The following is a 23,608-nucleotide window of genomic DNA, read 5'->3' as shown; positions in this document are numbered from 1 at the left end:
ATTGGTCTGCTTGTGCAGTTGTTATGAAAACTAAATATATTTCTTCTTGTAATACAGCTTGGGTTTTTGATATTAAATGTCTTAATACCCATATTTCTCAATGGGTGATTTATTTGGCAGAGTGTAGCTGTTCTGCTTTTTAAGTGAGACAGACCTCCCGACAATTTAAACTTGCATTTTAAACATCTTGGTGATATTAGGAATTGTCATTCTTCCAGTGCTTTACATAAACATCCTCTTAAGCATTCGCTTGCCACATTTAGGTTTATTGGTATAGACAGGATATGTTATCAGGACTTTTAACAAGTTGGGTTGACATGATACAGTAAATAATAAAGAACGGAGTTGGATAGTTCATTGGGTGCCTTATTCTCCCCTGGATTAAATGACATTCTTTGACTAGATCTGTAATTAATTGGGGGAGAGGTTATAGTGGTGATTTGTTTACTTATTTGTTGCTTGAGAAACATTTTAAAATTTTGCTATAGCACTGAAGAAGGCGCTTTGGCTAAAACCAGCATGCTTTACATGGATTCACAATTATTTATTATGTTGTTGTTCTTCTTCTTTTGGCTTTTGGGGGTTGCCACAGTGGAACTCCAGTCCGCTAATGATTGGCAGTAGATTTTTATGGTGCCGATGTGCCAGCCCGACACCCAAACTTCAACGAAGGCACGCCCATTCACGCATGTCTTTAGAATGCCACTCGACCGCGGGGTGGACATGCAGACTCCACACAGAAGGCACTCCAGCCGAGAATCGAACGGGAGAACCTCTTAATGTGAGGCGACAATGCTACTGCTGCACCACTGCGGCTTCCACAATTGTTTATTAAGTTATTATAATAAATTTGTTTGCTTTGTTGATGAAAGTGCTGGCCATTTGTTTTTTTTTGTTTATAGAGTATTAAGCAACACATTACTATGAACAACTAATTAAGTGAAAAAATAACAAATTTCCCTTACTAACAAGATGTTTACTGGGCATTCTACCCTGCAGGAAGAGGCAGTATAGTGAGCTACTGTGTCAGATATGGGAATCATGTGCACTATCAGGATGCTGGGCAAACACACTGGTGATACACCTCCATGTATCACAAACTACCTGGCAGATGATGGGAAGGTAGCCTTTCCTATTGCGTACTGCTCCCACTGTGGATCTTATGGGATCTACTAGCAATACTGATGCAATCTATCGCACCAAACACTTCAAGGAAATGTGCCACTTCTTTAAAAGCATGTACAGTCTGGGCTCAGACCTGAGGTGACACCAGGCAATAGATGTACTGATCCACATGTGCCAAGAGTACATCCAGGAGCTGCTGAAATATTTTCAAGGCAGATGTGTCCCCAGTCTGTCTCTATAAGGTCCTGTGGCAAAAGTTCAATGAAGGCTATGCATACCTTAGTATCCATAGGTATAAAGAAGGCCATGTATCTTCTAGTACCACTGTATGGGCCATATGTGCTCACTAAGACCATTACAAGATCCCCCTCCACTCTGAACCTATTCAGGATTTCCCTAAATTATGATGGGTTATTCTCTGTCTTTATCTTCACCTTCTTGGCAGATGAGCACCACTAGGTGGAGACATTTTTGTTTTGGCTAAGACAAGCAAGTTACACTGAGAAACAGCAAAGCTAGCAGCAACAGAGGGCATCTTCACCAGTTGCAAAGTAGATAGAAAAGGCACAATTCCTCTTTTAATAATGTATCTGTAGATAGCATGGAAATGCATCAAAATATGATTATGAGTCAGAATAGGGAGGTTTACATTATTTCTTGTTACCATCTCATTATTACTTTGCTTAAGTTTTTTGGAGGTCATTGTACATTAGCATAAATGACCTCTATGAATCATGCCAGAGTTGGTCTAATCTTCAAACCACACCGATTGCCTTAACATGTTCATGTAACGACTTTGAATACCACCCATAAAGTTTACAGATACCATTAAATCTCACAGCTACATAGCTATCCTACAAATGTAGTATAACACTGAGTTGTCTTGTTTATGCAACAGTACTGTGTTTTTGGTTACGAAATGAAGACTGTCCAGTGCAAGATAAGTTCTGAATGCCTAGACAGCTGAGTCTCCATCAATGTCTACTTCAAACAGATTGCATTCCTCTGTGAATGGGATAAAGCAAGATGAAGACTCTTCTATGGCCATGACTGATGCACCTTTTGTCACTTTCATCAGAACCTGAGATGGAGAAAGCAGGAAGAATGGCCTATTAAGGTATCGTGTATGGTCATCTTTCACTGCATCACCTAATTTCAAAACTATGGGCATTTTTTTTACAAGGCATGCTAGTTTTTCTGTCATTTCAGGCAACTCTTCTGATATTCAGACATGCAAATACCTATCCAACACAAGAGAAAACACCTAATAACTTAATACACAGAAAGTAGTGAACAGAAAAATATATGACATTTAAATATTGCTTGTTTTTTTTTTTAGCATTTAAATCTAAAGATGTTCAGTTTGTGTCAAAGTACTTCCCCTATCCATACTCACTGCATTCTGGATTGAGTATAAAGTTCTACTCACTGGCTTTATTTTATCATGCTTTAAGTTTACTGTAATTTTTACAATTTTACATGTGTTTTGTCTAGATGAGCAATATCCTCTAGGTTCGTAATAAACAAGCAGTGAGATCCCTCAGTTGTGAAATCACATGTACAGATGCATGGTCATAAATGCAAAATTATTGAGATGAAGTTGACAATTCAGCTGACAGAATTGTGCCTAGCTAGTTTTCCAGGCATTCATGACTTAATATTCCTACAGCATTTCTGCCCCTTCTCTCTGTATATATGTGTGTGTGTGTGTGTGTGTGTGTATATATATATATATATATACATATATATATATATATATATATATATATATATATAAGGCATTCATGACTTAATATTCCTACAGCATTTCTGCCCCTTCTCTCTGTATATGTGTGTGTGTGTGTGTGTGTGTGTGTGTGTATATATATATATATATATATATATATATATATATATATATATATGTTTATATTCATTTAGTCGAGCGCACATTGCTCGATCATGCAGTACACCGATTTTTATCCACAAATTTCGTAATGCCAAACTGTCAGAATGTAATAAATACCAAATTCGACATTTCCGACTGCTCTACCACCTAAACAAGCGCTACCATGGGTCAAAAAAGGGGTGATATTTTGCGATTTGCAACAATTGCGATCGCTTTTTTGAGATTTTGCCATACTGCTTTTGACAATAACCCAATCGACCATCCACCGGCCGATCAAATGCATGCATACCATGTATACATATATATATATATATATATATATATATATATATATATATATATATATATATATATATATATTATATATATATATTATATATATATCTTTATCTTTTACACAAGCTTGGAACATATTTTACATACCTTTCTGTAGATCATATGGCATATGGCTACTCTCAGCTTCATTCCAGCTCGTTGTACATGGTAAAAGAATAGGTGGTGAAAAATAGCTAATATGAAAGTACAAAGTGATACTCCAGCAACGTAACCCCAGACTTCTTTTAGTGCATCATAGTTATTAGGATTGTAGTTCTCAAAATAGTTAATAATTTTTCCTAGAAATAATGGTTGCACAACTTTGACGGCTTCCTGAAACCAAAAGGAGAAATACATGATTACTTACAGTAACTCATAATTATTCAAGGCCTATATATAATATAGCAAAAATAGACAAATGCAAAGAAATAGACCTGGTAAGGACTAGGAACATGCATCTACAGTTACATTCACACATATATGGCAGCTATTAATGAGTATACATAAGGGATCTTTACAGAACAGAAATGGTAAAAGTCCCTGGATGAATCATGGTTCTTCTGAATACAAATTCTAGCATTAAGTAGCTGGAAGAAGTCCTTTCATAGCCAACTGCCTAAGCAACTAGAATCACTCTGAAAACTGCACTCTCTATACAATTTGCTTCTCCCTTCAAGCACAGTAGCACATCTGCATCTGAGTATGTATTTAGATATTTAAAATAAAAAAAAGAAGAAATCTCCATGGTATCCCCGAAGTCTCAAAACTACCCACTAAACATGTGTAGTGGGTCCAAAAACAAAACAGTGCAAGAAACTTCTATGTGTGGAAAATTTTCAGTCCATATATCTCTAGTTAATCACTGTATATTAATCAGATCAGACAAAAGTAGAAACAGTAGCAAACTTACACTCGTCTTAAGTAAAAAAAAATAAATAAATAAATAATATACAAATTCAGCATCCACAGTTCACATACCGCCATATAATGGGATGGTGCAAATTAATTTCAAAGTGGGAATCCTCAATAAACACTTCTACAACATAATTATCAAACTACATGTATAGCAAAAAAAATTGGTATGCACATTCAGTATCGGATCCTTCTCAGAAGTGTAAGGCTCAATCCAATATGTCCCAAAACTGTGATTCAAAGATATACCACTGAACTCCAAAACTCTATTATACCTATTCATGCTACTGATAAACATTAACTCTTAGGTAGCTCAACCTCTGAGTAGGAGAAATATTCATATAACCACAACTTTAGCCTTATGACACACATTCCACTATAATCACTCTTTCAGATGATGATCATAATTACTTTTCTTTGGAATTTTAACAGGCACTCATTTGTATCAGTAAAAACAAATCTTTTTGGAAATACTTTTAAAACTGCTTTCATAAAAAATGAGATAAGATGTCTTTTTAAAGTCAGATTTGAGAACAATGTAAAGCATAGCTATGCAATAGTGTCACTAAATGTTACATGTGCTCAGTCCTGCAAACTAACTGCATTTGATGGCTTTGAAAGATGGGGCAAATCCAGTTATGTTTTATTTATTGTGCTGTGTGTAGTTAAGAAAAAAATTATTAGTTGATTATAAGATTTATGGAGGCACAGTAGTTATAGTCTCCTGCGTGTGGAGTGTTGGAGGTTTACTCTCTTGAGTTTATATTTACAGTTGTGAAGTTCATGCAACCGATGTGGGACATTTTCATATACATGCTCTCTCTCTCTCTCTCAAAAAGGGTATAATGCTTTAATAACCATTTCTAGTGATATCTAGCCCTACTGAAAAAGAAACTACAAGTCTTTCCACAAGTCATTATAGTTTAGTGCAAACCATGCATATGACAAGTCCACAGTTTTAATAATGTGCATAAATTTAGCACCGGTGTTATAGGTTCATAGGTGTATACTAGGTTAATGGCCCTGGAGCCTTTACAAGCCTAGCCCATAGGATTACCCTGTCATCATGCCACCCAAACTTAGTTCCCAGTGCCTCTGTCGAGTAAAGTCACTGGAATGATCCCTGGGGTGAATTTTCTATTTCCCATCCACTCACCAAGATTTCTCTTGAGGGCCAGTGAGGTGCTCTGCTTGACATGTATGGGAAGTCTGTTCCATAGAATGGGCAGTCTCTTGGTTATGAACCTGTCCCTCCAGCATGTTTTGTTGATTATGGTAATGAGGTTGAGGTCTCTGGAGCATGTGGTGTGCAGGGATTGGGATTTCTTTAGATGTAGCATTTCTAACAGAACTGGGTCAGACATGGCTTTGTAAGTCAAGCAGAGATCGCCTCTAAGTAGGCGATATGAGACAGTGAATAGTTGTCTGTCCATATAGGGCAAATATTTAAGGCCCAGGATCCTCTTTGTGAGGTAATTTTGCGGTCTCTCCAGTTGTTGCAGGTATTTAGTGAGGTACATGCCAAATGGGGCATTGTATTCAATGACTGGCCTAATGAAGGAAGAGTAGATGGAGACAATGACCTCTTTCTTCCTGGATGCAAAATCCTTAGTAATGAGATGTGCCACACAGAAGGACTTTCTGACCACATTGGCATTGTGGTTGTCAAAAGAGAGGTTGCTGTCAACCTATGTTCCCTGATCTCTTATAATGCCTTCTATGTTCAGTGGACTACCATTGATGTGGTAATTCATGGGAACAGAGTTTTTCCCAAAGGGAACGATGACACATTTTTTGGCATTGAGCTTAAGGCTCAGTGAGACTTTTCTGTAGGATGTCAACATCACTTGGGAAGCTAATAATAGCTCCCAACTTGCAATCGTCTGCAAACTTTGTCAGCCAGAGTCCCTTCGTGTTGGCCTGGACTTCAGAGAAGTAGATACCAAACAGGAGAGGACCCAGGACCAAACCTTGTGGGACTCCACTCATGACTGGTCGGCAGTCTGACTTGGAGTCAGCTACTTTCACACTGTGGGTTTTGCTTCTGACGTCCTTCCTCTGGGCGAGTTATCAAGGAGCCTCAGTCGTCACCACTGACACCAGTGAGAGAAGTTCACTTGGAACAAAAATAGATACATGCATTATTTCCAGAAGCAGATCTCTGCACCAAACACAATTTCTTTTAATCACACACAGGGAACACACTCCTGTCCTGGGGCTGGTTTTCCCTCTCTCTATCTCTCTCTCCCACACTAGGCCCCCAAATAAGACTTCATACTAACCAAAGCTCTAGAGTTTAGCCTAGGTAGAGTGTTCCAAGCCAAGTCCTCCACCACCCTCTCTGTGAAACCAGTGCTATGTCCCTGCTCCAAGTAGTTCACGCACACACACACACACACACACACACACACACACACACACACACACACACACGCGCATGCATGCACACACACACTATGAGATTTTATTTTTTACACATACACGTGCACACACACCTGGGAAAGGCTGGCACAGATTTACTAGCTATGCCCGCTCTGCCAGACTACACAGTAGAAAGTGACACCAGAACACTCCAAAGCCAGCTACTCTAAGGCTATTGTTGTTGCTATTCTTTAATCTGCCACTGCTATTGTTTCTCTTACAAGGGTACCCAATTATACTGACTAAAATTAATACCAATAGAAATGGTGGTGTTTGTCAAATGCAGCAAGGTTTTCAGGAGTGGCTACAGTGTCACCAAATATATATAAGTACTCTCAAAGCTTAAAATATTCTCTAAAAGACCAGCCACAACAAAAAGTTTAAATATATTTAATAATAAATAATAAAAGAACATGAAAATATTAAATATCTTCTTACAATAAACTCCAGAGTTTCAGACATGGGAAATAAGAGATAAGCTCACTAAACTAGGTATAAATCCCTATGTCACAAGATGGGTTGCCAACTGGCTCACGGACAGAACCTACACTGTGAAAGTAGCGAATTCCAAATTTGACTTCAGACCAGTGACAAGTGGAGTACCACAGGGTTCAGTCCTGGGTCCTCTCCTGTTTGGTACCTACTTCTCTGAAGTGCAGGCTAACACAGAAGGTCTTTCGCTAACAAAGTTTGCAGATGACTGCAAACTAGGAGCCATAATCGAAACTCCTAACGATGTGGACAAACTACAAAAGAGCCTCACTGAGACAGATACCTGGTGTCGAAGCCATGGCCTGAAGCTCAATGCCAAAAAGTGTATTGTCATCTCCTTTGGTAAAAACTCTGTACCCATGAACTACCACATAGCTGGTAGTCTACTTAATGCCGAAAATGTGATGAGACCTTGGGACACAGGTGGACAATAGTCTCTCCTTTGATAATCACATCACCACAGTGGTCAGGAAATCCTTCTACGTGGCTCATCTAATCACAAAAGGATTCTCATCCAGAAAAAAAGAGGTCATTGTTCCCCTCTACTCATCACTCATTAGACCCATTATAGAGTACAATGCCCCTTTTGGTATGTACCTCACAAGACATCTACAACAACTGGAAAGACCACAGAAATACCTCACAAAGAGGATTACTGGCCTCAAACAGATGCCCTACGCAGACCGTCTAAAAAATCTACAAGCTTTACTCCATCGCATATCGCCTACTCAGGGGCGATCTCTGCCTAACATACAAAGCTATGTCAAACCCAGAGCTGTTGGACATGCTCCACTTAAAGAAATCCCAATCCCTCTGAGCTACACGCTCTAGGGACCTAAACTTTTATCACCACAATAAACAGAACATGCTGGAGGGATAGATTCCTGTCCCAGAGACTTCCCATACTCTGGAACAGGCTACCTATCTATGTCAGAAAAACACCACGCCTCGCACGTACAGCATGCACGGCCAAACCATTAGTAGAAAAAACACAAATGGCCAGCATATGTAGTCCAACGCTTTATTTTGCAGAGAACCAGGAACATAAAAATGTCCCAATAATAACTCCAACCCTCAGACCGGTTTCGGCAATATGCCTTCTTCAGTGAATAAAAAAACATGCCCAAACCTGAGCATCATACATATTTATATCCTGCATCAGTCATGCTTAACCAATGGTATAATCCAACCCCTTTGATACATATTCATGAGCCCAAAGAACTGCTTACAAAAGCCTATAGAGTCATATATGTAACAAAGGTAATAAACAATTGTAATTGCAAATGCAAAAGTATTAACACATATGAATGTAGATACAATGAGTGCACGTCTTAAGATAATTATAAACAAATAATAAAGATAAACAAATAATAAAAATAAACAAAAGATGGTATAACAATGCCATACAAACATGACTCAACCTGGTCTAAACTCTGTCCACTAAACATAAACCAAATTATGTATATTTCAAATTTAACAACCCAATCACTCCATATAAACATATATCTACATTTCTATATGTACCATATTAAAAAAGGAAAACCACATTGGTAGTCACAAGAAATATATATAGTGTGATGATTCAATTATAAATACAACCAAATTGTAACATGAAAATTGAATGGAGCTTCTCATAGCCTTGTACCAATAGGACAAAAAGCTAAATGAAAAAATATTCATTATAAATGGTCATTTATACCAGGAGAAAACAAAGCTCCAAGATGAATAATCCAATATTTCTCTTTAAAGCTTAGTGTATTTTGCCATCCCTGTTGATGGCTTCTATCCCCTATAATCCTGTCGATGACAGTGAACATGAACCTGGCTGAAGGATGTTTAAGTGTATGTTGAAAAAGTGCATTAGTTGGCTTTTTGTTCCGTATGTCACTCCTTTGTTCCCTTATTCTAATACGTAGTGAACGTGAAGTTTTGCCTACATAAAAGGCTGAGCACTGACATGTCGCTAGGTATATCACCCAACTGCTGGAACAATTCCCAAAGATTCTAGCATGGGACAATACAAGAGAATTTTCTGGATTTTTAAAACTCAAAAGTTCAAAATTACTCAACCCAATGTGAAGTCATAGATTAATACCTTATTAAATAACATTAGTGCTTTCTGAAAAAATAATTAATATGGTGCTGCTTACTGTGATGGATCCGAAGTCTTCTTAAGACACTAGGTCTTGCTGGCTGGATTCTGCTGAAATCAAAGTCTAGTTATAACTGCATTTCCAGTTTGTTGCCCACAGAAACTTGTAGAGTGTACACGAATATAGCACCAAACTCTGAGCAGTAATCAATAAATATTTTTTTTATAAACAAACCACACGTACTACTGTTGCAGATATAGTTGCAGTGTACTACTTTACATCTCCAAGAGCATGGATGATATGAGAGATACCATACAAAAAATATCTCTAACAATGTTATCTGCTATAGTATCTTTATAGTAGTTTTATATCCTGTGTTTCTCCATGGTACTATAGACTTTGTCTGAGAACATCTGTTTGGGGGGCGACCACAGTGGTGCAGCGGTGGGGGCAGCCATGGTGGTGCAGCGGTGGGGGCAGCCACGGTGGTGCAGCTGTTAAGCGTTGTTGCCTCACAGCAAGAGGTTCTTTGGTTTGATCCTCGGCTGGTGTGCCTTCTGTGCAGAGTCTGCATGTCCTCCTGTGGTCGTGAGGGTTTCCACCACATCTCAAAGACATGCTGTAGGTGGATTGGACACTCTAAACTGGCCCTAGGAATGAGTGCATGCATGTGTGTGCCTTCCATGGAAGGTTGGGCGCCGGGCTGGCAACTTGATACCGTAAAACTCTACTGCCAATCATGAGCGAACAGGTGATCCGCTGTGGTGACCCCTAACCGGGAAAAGCCGAAAGAAGAAGAATGAGAACATCTGTTTGCTGATGTTTGCAGAAAAACATGTTTTCATCCTGTAGAGAAATAATGCTGGTATTGTCTTTATCCATTCAAACTTCCTTGCTCAACAGTGTCATATAATAGAAACATGTACAGATTGTTTTCCTGTTGTCCATTCTTTAAAGAAGCTGCACACATACTGTTTTTTACATTTTTGCTCTAACTGACCATGTGAAATTAATACATTCTGTTTTTTACATTTTTGCTAGTCTGTAAGAGGCCAGATTCCTTGCTGACAGTATGAAATGCATACGGATTCTGTAGGAAAACATGTCCATTAAGCAAATTCCATATTTTCCAAGCCACAGTCATTTAGTATGGAGGCTAATCACATATTGCTAAACTATATTTCTACATTTAAGCACACTTTATTTTATTCCATATTTATTTTTGCATTTGTAACAAAATTACTTTCAACCTTTTATTCACTGTTAAATACACTCTAACACTTTCATTCTTTTTAAAAATATTTTTTAAAACCTGATGAATTTCTTTTATAAGAAAAAAGTGCCATCATTTTGGTAATAAAAGTTATTAATCTACAGCTTTAATTTATGTTCAATAGTTTTGACTTTGGTTTCACTTAATTTAATGAGTAGTTAGCCTTTTTTGAATTGAGAATATAAGCAGCTAGTACTTCTCCCTTAGAAGCTATGGAAAATATGTCCAAACCACTGCTAGTGCAATTTGCTACCTTTTGACTAAAAAGGCAAAATTTATCTTCAGTGTGGTCTCTGGGGAAAATTATTCTAATGAGGGAGAATTGCATTATTTGTAACAATACTTACTGTTTAACCACAGGAAAGAAGTAAGCATCATTTCAACCTGCAATTAAATTCTGTAGACATTCAAGATGAAGTTTAAACTTTATTTCCTGCACTGTTGCATCACTGCCTAGTGGGTCAGTAATTTAATTGGAACCACAGAAAGTGATTAAATACCTGAAGCTAAAGACACAAGAACAGAAAAAAACTCTGGCAGATCAATGGACAACTGATATTAATGAGAACCCATTGATTAGTTTGGGAGAAAGAAAAACCTTTATGACAATTTGAACACTTTCCCAATTTTGAAACAGAGTGCTAAAGAGAGAAAAGGCCTCATCTACTGTGCAACATAGAAGACAAGACTGAAACCATGTTTGTGTTCAGCTGCATAAACTGTAGGGATTAAGATGGTGGGAAAATATACCCATGCTGGCAATCTCCGAGTTATATTTACTCAGTGTAGGGAAATAGATAAAGGGGCAGATTCAATAAAGCCTTCACTAAGTGTACATGATATGTATTTAATAAAATTCTTATCACATTTTTTGTACTTTCTAGTCACTCAGAAAAATTACATTAAATGTACATGTAGTGTACACTTTGTGGTAACCTGTATGAATCCCTGCCAATATTTAAAGCTGTAAGAATATCAGTAGGAAAATTAAAATAAGGAGGAAGAAGGTGTGCGTTATGTCTGGGTTGTCTGTTCACTCAGAACATTGCACACTTAATGTATGCCTTACTGACTCTTGCCCCAAATGTTCTTTTTCTTTATGCACATACCAAATGATATGGAATACAATATTACTGATAATTATTCCCACAAAATACAAATATATATATATATATATATATATATATATATATATATATATATATATATATATATACGTAAGGACATTATAACATTGATTCCCATAGCTGAAATGTGAATTTCTACTTCTAATTATTATCCCTTATCAAATGATGTTGATTGCTTTTAAGTGAAGCAGTCTGTTGTGTAAGTTCAAGTTAACACAGGCTTTAGAAGGTTTTGTGAAATAATATGCACTGCATGGGCAGTACAGTTTTGCAATCACATGGGAATGTCACTTTTACAGTAATTGTGCACGTAGCTAAATTTAGCAGAGTTAAGTTGTTTTTTGTCTAACTATTCGGCAATATAACCAAGCCTGAATAGAGGCCATATTTTTAGGTTTACTTATTAGTGACATTACAGCTTCAGGTAGGATGATTTGAAAAAGTAATTAGATGTTTACAGTATCTGTTTAAAATATGCAAAATTCATAGAATAAAAGGGCAATGATAGAAGAAAGACATGCCAAGTCATTCTGTAAGGTGACTGCCTCAACACATGGGATTCTTTTTAGCATAATTTTGGTTAGAGAGCTTTATATTTTTAAGGCTAAACAAGTTAAATAAGGAGATGTATTTTAAAACGTTTGTATTTTTTTGATGTTAACTGCCTTAGTCTGGCTTACTGAAAACAATCTTGGTGTGTCCCTTTGTTAGCAGTCATATCACTTATATGTTATTGTGAGTGAATTCACTTGTTTGAGGTCAAGTTATTGAGCATTTGGCATATTTCTTATAGATGATATACCTGACAAAGAATAAATAATCTAAAGTTGCAAAAGATGCATCTATTTAAGGTACATGTATACCCTATACTGCTTTTTACGTTAGAAAACTGTTAGGAAACTTTCCACTAGAATAATGGCGCACATGAATTATATTAAGAATAAGGAGAGAACTAATGTTCTCTTTAAACACGATTTAAATTGTAGAAATTAAAAGACATTCTTCTTTAGAATTCTAGATTTTTGTTAATGAGGGCATATGGGGGATATATAAATAGTTTATTAGAAAAGAAAGAATGTGGCAAGTAAGACTGAATGCCGCTGCCCCCCCCCCCAACTTGAATGATGCTCTTAGCATTAAATGCTTACTTAAGTTAAATGAAGACTAAAGGATGACTGGCTAAAGAATGACTGGGGGGTGGAATTCCAAGGTTTAAATGGTTATTCTGATTTAGAATTTTAAGTTCTAAGAACTCTAATATGTAGAAAGTGCTACAATAATTTTTGCTGTGGAAAGTTTATTTTCCTAGGATGTTCCAAGAGCTCCTAGTGCCAACAGTTTGTGAGTTTTTTTTTTATTATTATTATTATCTGTGCATCTTTTTATTTTGGGATTGGATTCTTTTTTTCTTTTTTTTTTCAGAAAATAACAATTCATTTAATTCCCCCACCATACTTGTTATTAGAATTCAGGGTCAAGGGTCATCTGTCTGTATAGATCGACATCACCATTACTGTTGAAAAGCAGCTACATTGTAAGAGGGTGGAGTCACTGTGCCTGGATAGCAAACTCTGACCTTTTGAAAACCGCTCCAGCATCTGAAATAGCTACTGGCTAATTAGCAAAATGTGCATAGAGTAGAAAGACTCGGAAATAAAATACAACATAAAAGAAAAATAAACAAGTTAGTGAATTACAATACCTGCTCTCTTGTCCAACGGAGCTGAATGACAAAGTTGGAAGAAGATTTACACTGTTGTTTGCATGGAGCATCATACAGCTCTGTATTTCTTGGTTAGAGAAGTAATTGTGTATTTATAACAGATTAGGTTCACCTGAGACAATATTATAGAAGAATATATAAAATGGATTAAAATGTTAAAAAATGACTATGAAGGAACACTTTTTAACAGAAAGGGAAAATGTATAAGTGAACTAGAATAAAATATAATCTTTAGTATGGCACAATTTGATGTAATGGTTTGGAGGATAAATGGGGTTGCTGATAATAAAAAGAGAGAAGGCAGTAACCTACATTTGCAATAGTAATACATAAGTAGTGATGCTACAGCAAACACACCTGAATCATAGAAAATATGAAACTTCTGTAAAGAAAAGTGGGAACTTTTTTTCTGGAATATAAGGAGAATAAAACAAAAAAGATTTACAGGGGTGACAGACTGTTGGCAAGGTATATGAATTACATTGGCTGCTCCATATATTCCACAAAAAGTATGGAAAAAGATATAAAGAATATTATGAGAAAATATACAGTCTTCCATCAATGATGTATGTTAGTGACAGCAGATTGGAACACAATACAAAATAAGGAACATATCTATGTAGGCCCAAGATACGATTCAATACCAGCAAGTGGTAAACAGAGAAATACATGCAAGTATTTGGCTCTATTGGTGTAACAAAAATAAAACAGAACAAAGTTGAATCTATACAGTTTCAGTTAAATATGGTTCCTGTGCAAGAATAGAAAGATATTACATATTGAAAGAATACTATAACATAGCTTGAATCATGAAAACACATCCAGTGATAATGTTGGATCATATACCTGAACAAATTGAGTTTTGTACATTGTGATAAAACTGGCATTTTACAGTCATGCTCATTGTCACCAAACCCTTTCTACCATTTTCAAATAGGGTTGGGGTATCACATTAACAGTCATTTAATGACGGCAAACTTTAACTGAAATGTTATTACATTTGAATCTAAGCAGTTAAGACCTTGCAAAGAACTGGGGTAACTAGAAACTAAAATTGAGAAACATGGTTACAATGAAAGCAAATGAGATATGGAATAATAGTCACAGGAGATATCTAGTGGGTTTTAAGAATTATGCATGTGCAGAAGCAAAAAGAATAAGTGTAACGCAACAAAAGGAATAGCAACTGAAAGGCTCAAGAACATCTATGCAAGAAAGAGTACTTGTTAAATATGAATGATGAACAAACTTTTTTTGACAATAACCATACAGCAATCAAGTTGTTGCCTCAACATTTAAGGCAATGGAAGGTACAAAGGTTGATAACTAAATTCAGGCATTATAAGAATGGAATGGTGGAACAGAACCCAGGAAAAACTATGAATGTAAGAATGAATTACTACATATAAAAATCGTTGTGGTAGAGAGTAACATAGAACAATCATAACTTCTTTGGTTAAGTGAAATAAAAAAGAGGGGCATTAACAACAAAATAAAAGAAACAAATTAAAGAAGCAATGAAAAGCCAAAGTTCAAGGAAAACCCTGGTAACAGAATTTCAATAGAAGTGTGGAAAAAGAAAGAGCAAGAGATAATAAATATGTGGCTAGTATTTTTTTTTTCAGGGTAGGGATGTGAATTTCATTTGGAAACAAGCAGTAATGACACTTATTCCAAATGCAGGGAAAGATCCCCTTGATCCACAGTCATACACAGACCCATTTAGATTCTGAATCATGACTACAAAGTATTTATTATGATTTTGCCAAAAAGAATGGCAAAGATATTATCAAGAATATTAGCTCTACAATTGTGCTGATTTACAGAAGGTAGGCAAACAATATTAACAGAACACTTATTGTTCTAAAGGATGCACTGGAAATAATAAAATATGAATGTTAATGGGTTTGGAGAGTAAAAAAGCAACCCCCTATTGAAATGTCAGCATTCAAAATGCCAACAGAAGACATGAAGAAAAAAATAAATAAATAAAAAAGACTGAAAATCCCGGAGAAAAACTAATTTTGAACATCACTCTTCTTCAAAGTTCTTTTTTGCAGGGGGGGATACCCCCCCTGCACCTCCTGATGTGTGGGGGAAGCTACTCCGCACAGGCCGAATTCATATATACCAAGTCCGAGATCATCATACTTTGGAGAAAAGGGAATATACTGGAAAATAGTCATCTCAGAGATAGTATATACAAGTCCATTTTTTCAGTCTGTTCGGTCTCCATGTTTTCGGACTCACATTAGACATTTCAAATGGATACCTGAAAAAGCAAGTGACAGAGCAAGCTGCAAATTTAGGAAGACTTCTCAAGGCATTTGGGTTTCTGCAAACATGGAGAACATTAAAATTTAATATCTACAGAAAAGTTCAATATAGGGTGAAGTATCATGGTCTGCTATCTAAATAATTTAACCTTACAAGGGGAGCTAGGCAGTATTGTCCACCTTCACCATTATGCACTTTTTTATATTTAGAGCCATTAGGCAGAGACACAAGGCAATCAAACATAACTGCATATAAATGGAGAAACACTAACAAGAATACAGACTTTTTTGCAGACAATGTGATACTATATGTTATCAATCCAGAACATGATATAAAAATCATATTTGATAAACTGAAATAGTTTAACAGTATAGCAGGACATAAAGTGAACGAAGCAAAAATAAAAACTATAGTAATGAGCTATAGTAATGAACAATGCCCCAACACATGACTTGGTACACAACTTCCCCTTTTTACGGGATCATGATAGGATGAGATACTTGGGAATTTGGTTCAAAAGGGCGGCTGAGTAAGCAGCTATAGAAATGTAGGAAAAAAATACTCAAAAGATTATAAAGTAGAGTAACACTATGAAACTGTATTAATGGAAACTGATAAGTTGCAAGTGATTAAGCCATTTTTCGTCTTTTGTAGGCTAGACTTCTTAGGTTCATAGGTGTGTACTAGGCTAATGGCCCTGGAGCCTTTACAAGCCTAGCCCACAGAAGTGCCCTGGCATCGTGCCACCCAGCGTTGATGTATAAACCAAAAGATCAGATATGGAAGAATATCAAAAAGCAAATTATGGCATTTCTTTGGGACAAGGAAAGGAAAGTATGCAATGGGAAAACCGAATACTGACAAAGGTAATGGGTGGTTTGGGACTTCCAAAGTTGTAGGTATACTATAGGGCCACACAACTTAGATTACTATATTTGATTCAGGATATGGAATATATATCCTAATGGAAGCACAAGATAGGCAGAGTGTCCAATGAACAAATCACAGGACCACATATGATAATTTAGGAAGATCTAGGAAAAAGAATATAAAAAAACAGTATGCACAACTTTATAAATATAGTCATATAAAGCAAGTCATTATGATAAAAGTAAGTACAATCTTGGAAAATAGAATAATACCAATAGGTTATACTTATACATAGCAATATCTAAGATATGGAATAGAATGTCATGGGCGTTTGGATAAGAAAGAACAAAGAACCACCATTTTATAAGCAGATGATAAAAGGAGATGGAGTAAAACATGGGAGGAAACTACACAGAACTTTGAGTTACTGAACTCAGCTCAGCTTACAAAAACAGGCTGATATTAGTGTTCAAGGAAGATATGCAGTGGTTGGACAGTAATTTTGTTACTCCACAAATAGTGTATTTTATAATTAAGATAAGAACAGAAGTGGCAGACTGGAAAAGAATAAGTAGAACATATAAAGCCGCATTACATTTAGGTTTACGGGTTCTTAAGTAAGTAAGAGACTAGATGCCCTTGCCAGCCACTTTAAGCCTAGACTATTTTTCTTTCACAGCTGAGAATTGCACCCTGTAGCTTGTGTCTGTGAGGTAAACACCTTAACCATAATAACAGTCCACAAGATAACACAGTCTAAAAGTAAAAAATAGCATGCAATTAACAGTTAAATAAATATATTACACATGATTACTTAAGGGGAAATACATCTTAATTCTAAATTGCAGCAAAAGAAAATTTAAAATGCTTCCACAGATATTTGTGTACACTCACAAGATTTAAAAGAAATGTTTCCACAAATTAAAAGAAATGTTTCCACAGACAAGAGGCATATGCTGGATATGTGACAGTGGTCCTTGGAAGCATATACTTTTGGGAATCTTTGCAGCTGCTTCGGTAGAAAAATGATTTGAATGACATGGTAAGGGTTAAACTTGGAAGAAAATGTAACCTCCGTATAGAGACATTTTTGTTGAGGTGGTGTAAAATAATATGAACTACACAGGTGAGAGCATTGCTACCTTTAGTGTTGATTGTAGACAAGAAAGCTGTAAGGTGAAAATGAAAAAAAAAACAAAGACAAACCATCAATAAGAGAGAGAAAAATGACAATTACAAAGTTTAAAAAATATTCAATGAGTGACCTCCCAAACCTCCTGTAACAGAGGCACATGGGATATATGCAAATGACCCTTATGAGCATCAGGTGTTTCAGCTATATGGCGATTCTGATTGCCCATGACTTTTACATTTGAAGTCGTTTTTAATGGATTATGCTATGCTGATGAGGTCATAAAGGCCAAAATATGCATATCCATAGCTAGTGGGGTTTGGCTTTATTGGCTTGAAATTGTCCAGCCTATCAGGACCTCGCCAAGGCCTTTGACACCATCCCCCACTCTGGAATCATAGATAAACTTACTAAGCTGGGCATTAATCCCTACAGCACTCGATGAGTTGCCGACTGGCTTACTGACAGAACCCACACTGTAAAAGTAGCCGACTCCAAATCCAGCTCCAGACAAGTGACAACTGGAATAACTCAGGGTTCAGTCCTGGGACCGCTCTTGTTTGGCATTTACTTCTCTGAAGTACAGGCCAACACTAAGGGACTGGCTAATAAAGTTTGCAGATGACTGCAAACTGGGAGCCATTATTGAATCCCCAAATGATGTGGATATTCTACAAAAAGGCCTGACAGAAACAGATGCTTGGTGCCAGAGCCATGGGCTCAAGCTCAATGCCAAGAAATGTATAGTTATCCCCTTTGGGAAAAAAAACATGTACCCATGAATTACCACATAGGTGGCAGTACACTAAACACCGAAAGTGTGATAAGAGACTTAGGGACACAGGTGGACAGTGATCTCACCTTTGATAACCACATCGCCACAAAGTCAGGAAATCCTACTATGTGGCACACCTCATCACTAAGGGCTTTTCATCCAGAAAAAAGGAGGTCACTGTCCCACTGTACTCATCCCTCATTAGACCCATTATAGAATACAATGCCTCATTTGGTATGTACCTCTCAAGACATCTGCAACAATGGAAAGGCCGCAGAAATACCTCACTAAAAGAATCACAGACATAAAACAGATGCTCTATGCTGACCATCTAAAAAAAAACTCCAACTATACTCTGTCACATATTGTCTACTCAGAGGCGATCTTTGCTTAACATACAAGGCCATGTCAAACCCAGAGCTGTTGGACATGCTACACTTAAAGAAATCCCAATCCCTCAGAGCCACATACTCCAGAAATCTAAACCTTGCCATCACAATGAACAAAACATGCTGGAGGGATAAGTTCCTGACCCAGAGACTCCCGAGACTCTGGAATAGACTGCCCATACATGTCAAGCAGAGCGCCTCTTTGGCCCTCTTCAAAAGGAACCTTAACGATTGGATGGGAGATAGGAAATTCACCCCGGGGATCATGTCAGTCGCCTTGCTAGTCAGGGGTCCAGGGAAGTAAATATTGTGGGACAAAATAGCCAGAGAATTGTTATGGCTAGGCTTGTATAGGCCCTAGGGCCAATAGCCTAGTACCAACCTATGAACCTATTAAAACGACTTCAAATGTAAAAGTCATGGGCAATCAGAATCACCATATAGCTGAAACACCTGATGCTCATAAGGGTCATTTGCATATATCCCATATGCCTCTGTTACAGGAGGTTTGGGAGGTCATTCATTGGAAGTTATAGCTTGGCTGGAGTTTTCATTTAGTTTTTTCTGAATGTTTTTTCAGTGTGACCTTCTAACTCTTTGTTTTAAAGTTTAAAAAATATAGAATTTTGAACTATAAGAGATCAGAAACAGAATCCTGTAGTAAACAAAACTGGGCTGTTTGGGATGCTGTAATGAAAACTGAATTTGAAGAGGATATTGGCATGGAATAAAGTACTTAAGATCTATTATCTGTTGCATACAGTAGACAGCATTTCAAGGTGATACGTCACTGGTCAGGTTGTTAAACTTGTAAAACACTGAAAATAAAATAATATTACTAATTACTTTGTGATATCAGATTGGGTTGTAAATAGTTAATTTATGTGATTAAATGTTTTTCATTAATGAGCAATGTTAAATCATTCGGGAAATTAAAAAGTAAAAATAACTGATGGTGATATTTCTTTCTGCGTACTTAACAATGGCAAGTTATTGATAATTGCATGTAACCACTGACTGCCTAACATGAGGTTGCTTCATTATCATTGTATAAACATATAATTTTCAAACAGACGTTATCAGACATCAGTGCTGAAACAGCAAGTGAAACAAGTTTTGGGATTGCAAAGTATGTTACAGTAAAAAAAAATGCAATCAGAAAAAGAAAACTAGAGTGAAGATAGGTGTAGGAACCACGATTATGAATTACTGGTTTACATGGATAATTGTCTAACATAATTAAAATAAATTTAAATCTTTCCTTGAATCACTTAATGTTATAGAAATTTTGTTTCAAATGTAATATGACTGGAATGAAATCAGTAAGTAGCAACTATGAGTTGACAAAGGTGTTCAGGGGAGATTATCTGTATTTATGGGGTCATATACATATAAATTACCTTGGTGTGCCCCTAGTCTTCTTAATACACAAGACAATGAAGTTAGCTTACGATAATTTAAAGACAATGTGCAGCAGTCATCTGATCACATGGGATGACTTGCTCTTGATCTTTTCACAGCATATGCAAGAATCCCAGATGACCTCTGAGATCATCCATGTGCAACTAACATCGGGCAAATCTGCAATGCAAATTGTGGCCTGCTACAGATCACCCTCCATGACCCAGGACCACCATTCTACCTTTCTGGAGACACTGGAAAACATGAAGGTCCTACCAAACACCCTGATATTGGGTGATTTCAATTACCCTACCATTCACTGGGAAAACTACTAGAGTACAAATTCCGTCCAGCCTCTGGAATTCATCACTCAAAATGCCCTGGATCAGCTGGTAAACTACCCTACACCAGAGGTGAAAACATACTGGACCTGCTCATCACCAACATGGGCGACAGGTGTTCCACACTGCAGGTCAACCCGCCACTGGTTAGATCAGACCATAAAAGTACAGTTGTGTACACTTACCATAAATGTAGATGTTCGAGTGTCTTCACTGTTGCAGTCATGACTGTAGGGTTCTCCCCTGCCGGCAGGCAGTCCTCGGTCGGCCAGAATCCCAAAGTCTGGGTCCGGCGTTGGCTGCTCAGCCATGCTCCCTGATGTCAGAGCGCCAGGAGTACAAAACTGACAGCCGACGCCATGTTCTCCAGTTTTTCTTGCCCCAGATGTCAGGAGTTCCAAAATGAGTAAGATTCCATACCCTTTGCAAATACACCTCAGAAGAAGGGAGCCACACAAAAGAAAAAATAAGAGGGGACAGGAGGGAGGAAAACCCAGACTGCAACAGTGAAGACACTCGAACATCTACATTTATGGTAAGTGTACACAACTGTACTATGTTCATCGTGTTTCACTGTTGCAGTCATGACTGTAGGGTAGAATCCAAAAGCAGAATAAAAGGGAGGTGGTCATAAAGTAGAGGGGGCGGCTAAAAGACCCTGCAAGACTGCAGAAGCAAAGCCTGCCCTAGACTTAGAGTAGAGTAGTAGATTGTAGTCCTTAGAAAAAGTATGCACTGAACTCCAAGTTGCAGCTTCCAAAATGTCTTTGGTAGGAACTCCCCTGAGGAAGGCAGCTGAAGTGGCAGAAGCTCTGGTAGAGTGAGTCCTTATACTCCCTGGGATTTGCTTTCCATGGTGTGAATAACAAAATCTGATTCCATGAGCAATCCATTTTGAAATGGTCTGTTTAGAAATGGCTTTAGCTTGGGAACTTGAAGCATAAGAAACAAACAATTGTTCTGATTTCCTGATGTCCTTGGTTCTGTCCAGGTAAAAACATAGTTGTCTGTGTACATCCAAGGAATGCAAGATCCTTTCCCCCTTATTTTGAGGGCTGGGGAAAAAAGTTGGCAAGTGAATAGTTTGATTTAAAGCCAGTTTGGAAACCACCTTAGACATGAAAGTAGGATTAGTCCTTAAAGACACCCTATCTTGATTTTATTTATTTTTATTTATTTTACATTTGTTAACCGGGCTAGTCTGACTGGATATATTTCCATTTTCAGCAGAGGCCCGGGGAGAAAAGCTCCACATATGGACATAAGAGATTTATAATGAGTACAAATAACAAGTTACAAATAACAAGTTACAGACTTGTAACACTTCAACCAATGCATCTTGATTACAAAAAGAAGGCAACTGGAAAAACTAAAATACATTCTATTAAACATCAATACAACTTCTTGGGCGGCACAGTGGTGCAGCGGTTAACGTTGTCGCCTCACAGCAAGAGGTTCTCCGGTTCGATTCTCGGCTGGGGTGCCTTCTGTGTGGAGTTTGCATGTTCTCCCTGTGTTCGCGTGGGTTTCCTCCGGGTACTCCGGTTTCCTCCCACATTCCAAAGACATGCATCTGGAGCATTTCTCCCCGGGCCTCCGCTGAAAACAGGCTCTGTGGAACCTAGTCGGACATTCCCGGTCAACAAATGTTAAATAAAATAAATAAACTTCTAGAACCTGATAAATAATAAGAGAGACCAGGGAAAAGAACTAAAACATTGAAACCTAAAACTAGATTACAAAGAAGTACACTACCTAGACTATCTAAATACTATCATCTTTAGCATAATTACATATTGTAGCATGAGAAAGAGAGAGTAAAGGGACAGGAGTTAGCAAAAAAAAGCAGTAGAAGGGCAGTTTAGAGTTGATAAAGATATAAGCTTCCTGGGAATAGGGTCAGAGACACAAGGAATAGGATTTGTGAGGAGAAGGAGGCAAGGTGGTGAAAGGCCAGTTAAGGGGGTAAGAAAGGGAGAGGAGTGGTAGGTAAGGAATTAACATTTAATCAGGATTTGAACAGGGACACATCCAGTGGCTTTTCAGGTAGATTCTAAGTTTTTGTTTAAACAAAGTAGTAGATGCCATAGCAGTAAGTTCAGTAGGAAGTTGATTCCAGTGTTTACCCAAGGCATTTGAGAAGAGGGAGTCACCAGCTAGGTTATTAGATTTTGTCAAGGAAACTAGCAGTTTGTTTGATGAGCGGAGGGAGTTTAGATTAGAATATGTGGTTAAGAGGTTAGAAAGTGCAGGTGTATTTTGACTTTGGTATAGAGCTCTATGGACAACTGTAAGTTGGGAAAGAAGTAGCATGTTAGACAGTTCAAGCCAGTTAAGTTGCTGCAGATTTAAACAGTGATGTGTTCTAAAAGGCTTACCAGTAACAAATCTGGCTATGTTATTGTAGGTGGTTGATAGTTTGTGAAGATTGTTTTTTTTTGAGGTTAGTGTAGATTGGTGAGGCATAGAGAAGAGTAGAGATGAGGTGAGAGTGGGCAAGAGTAGCTTTGGCTGGGGAGGTTAAAAAAGTCCTAATTCGATAGAGCCGAGTTTCCTGTTTACATTTTTAATGGTATTATTAATGTGACAGTCAAAGGTAAGGTTGTTGTCTATTGTGACACCTAGCAGTTTGGTAGTGGGGTCAGGTGATATAATGGTTCCATTATTAGATAAGATAGTGAAATCTAGTGCAGGGGATCTATTAGTAGGCTTAAAGAGTAGGAGTTTGGCTTTTTGCTAAGGAGTAGGCAACGCTTTTAAGAACCAAGTTTCACTTTGGAGAATATATCTTGAGTATTAGTTTGGAGTTCAGCAATGGATTTAGCAGAGCAAATTAGTGTGGAGTCGTCAGCATTGTATGCATGTAGCCTGGGGAATAGCTGCTTGTAGGTCATTTATAAAGAGGGAGAAAAGAAGAGGTCTGAGGATAGAGCCTTGGGGGACCCCAAGTGAGATAGGTAGAAGAGATGATAGTTTCTTATCCCAGAGAACGGCTTGTTTCCTATTAGAGAGATAGGAACTGAACCAGTGGACAGCTTTAGGCTCTAAGGAAAG

At 37.4% G+C, this 23,608-nt stretch overlaps 1 protein-coding gene across 3 annotated transcripts in view; it reads right to left on the bottom strand.

Moving 5' to 3' along the window:
• ABCC4 (ATP binding cassette subfamily C member 4) overlaps positions 1–23,608 on the bottom strand; it is a 2,616,332-nt gene that overhangs the window by 1,980,169 nt on the left and 612,555 nt on the right. For all 3 annotated transcript variants that reach the window (XM_044072995.1, XM_044072997.1, XM_044072996.1), the window contains one exon: positions 3,437–3,661. In XM_044072995.1, the coding sequence (XP_043928930.1) occupies positions 3,437–3,661 (225 nt within the window). The remainder of the gene's footprint in view (positions 1–3,436; positions 3,662–23,608) is intronic.

Source organism: Protopterus annectens, chromosome 5.part1 (genome assembly GCF_019279795.1).
Source record: "Protopterus annectens isolate FY-2018-M chromosome 5.part1, PAN1.0, whole genome shotgun sequence".
Taxonomy (NCBI): domain Eukaryota; kingdom Metazoa; phylum Chordata; order Ceratodontiformes; family Protopteridae; genus Protopterus; species Protopterus annectens.
This window is presented reverse-complemented; position numbering and strand designations above follow the sequence as displayed.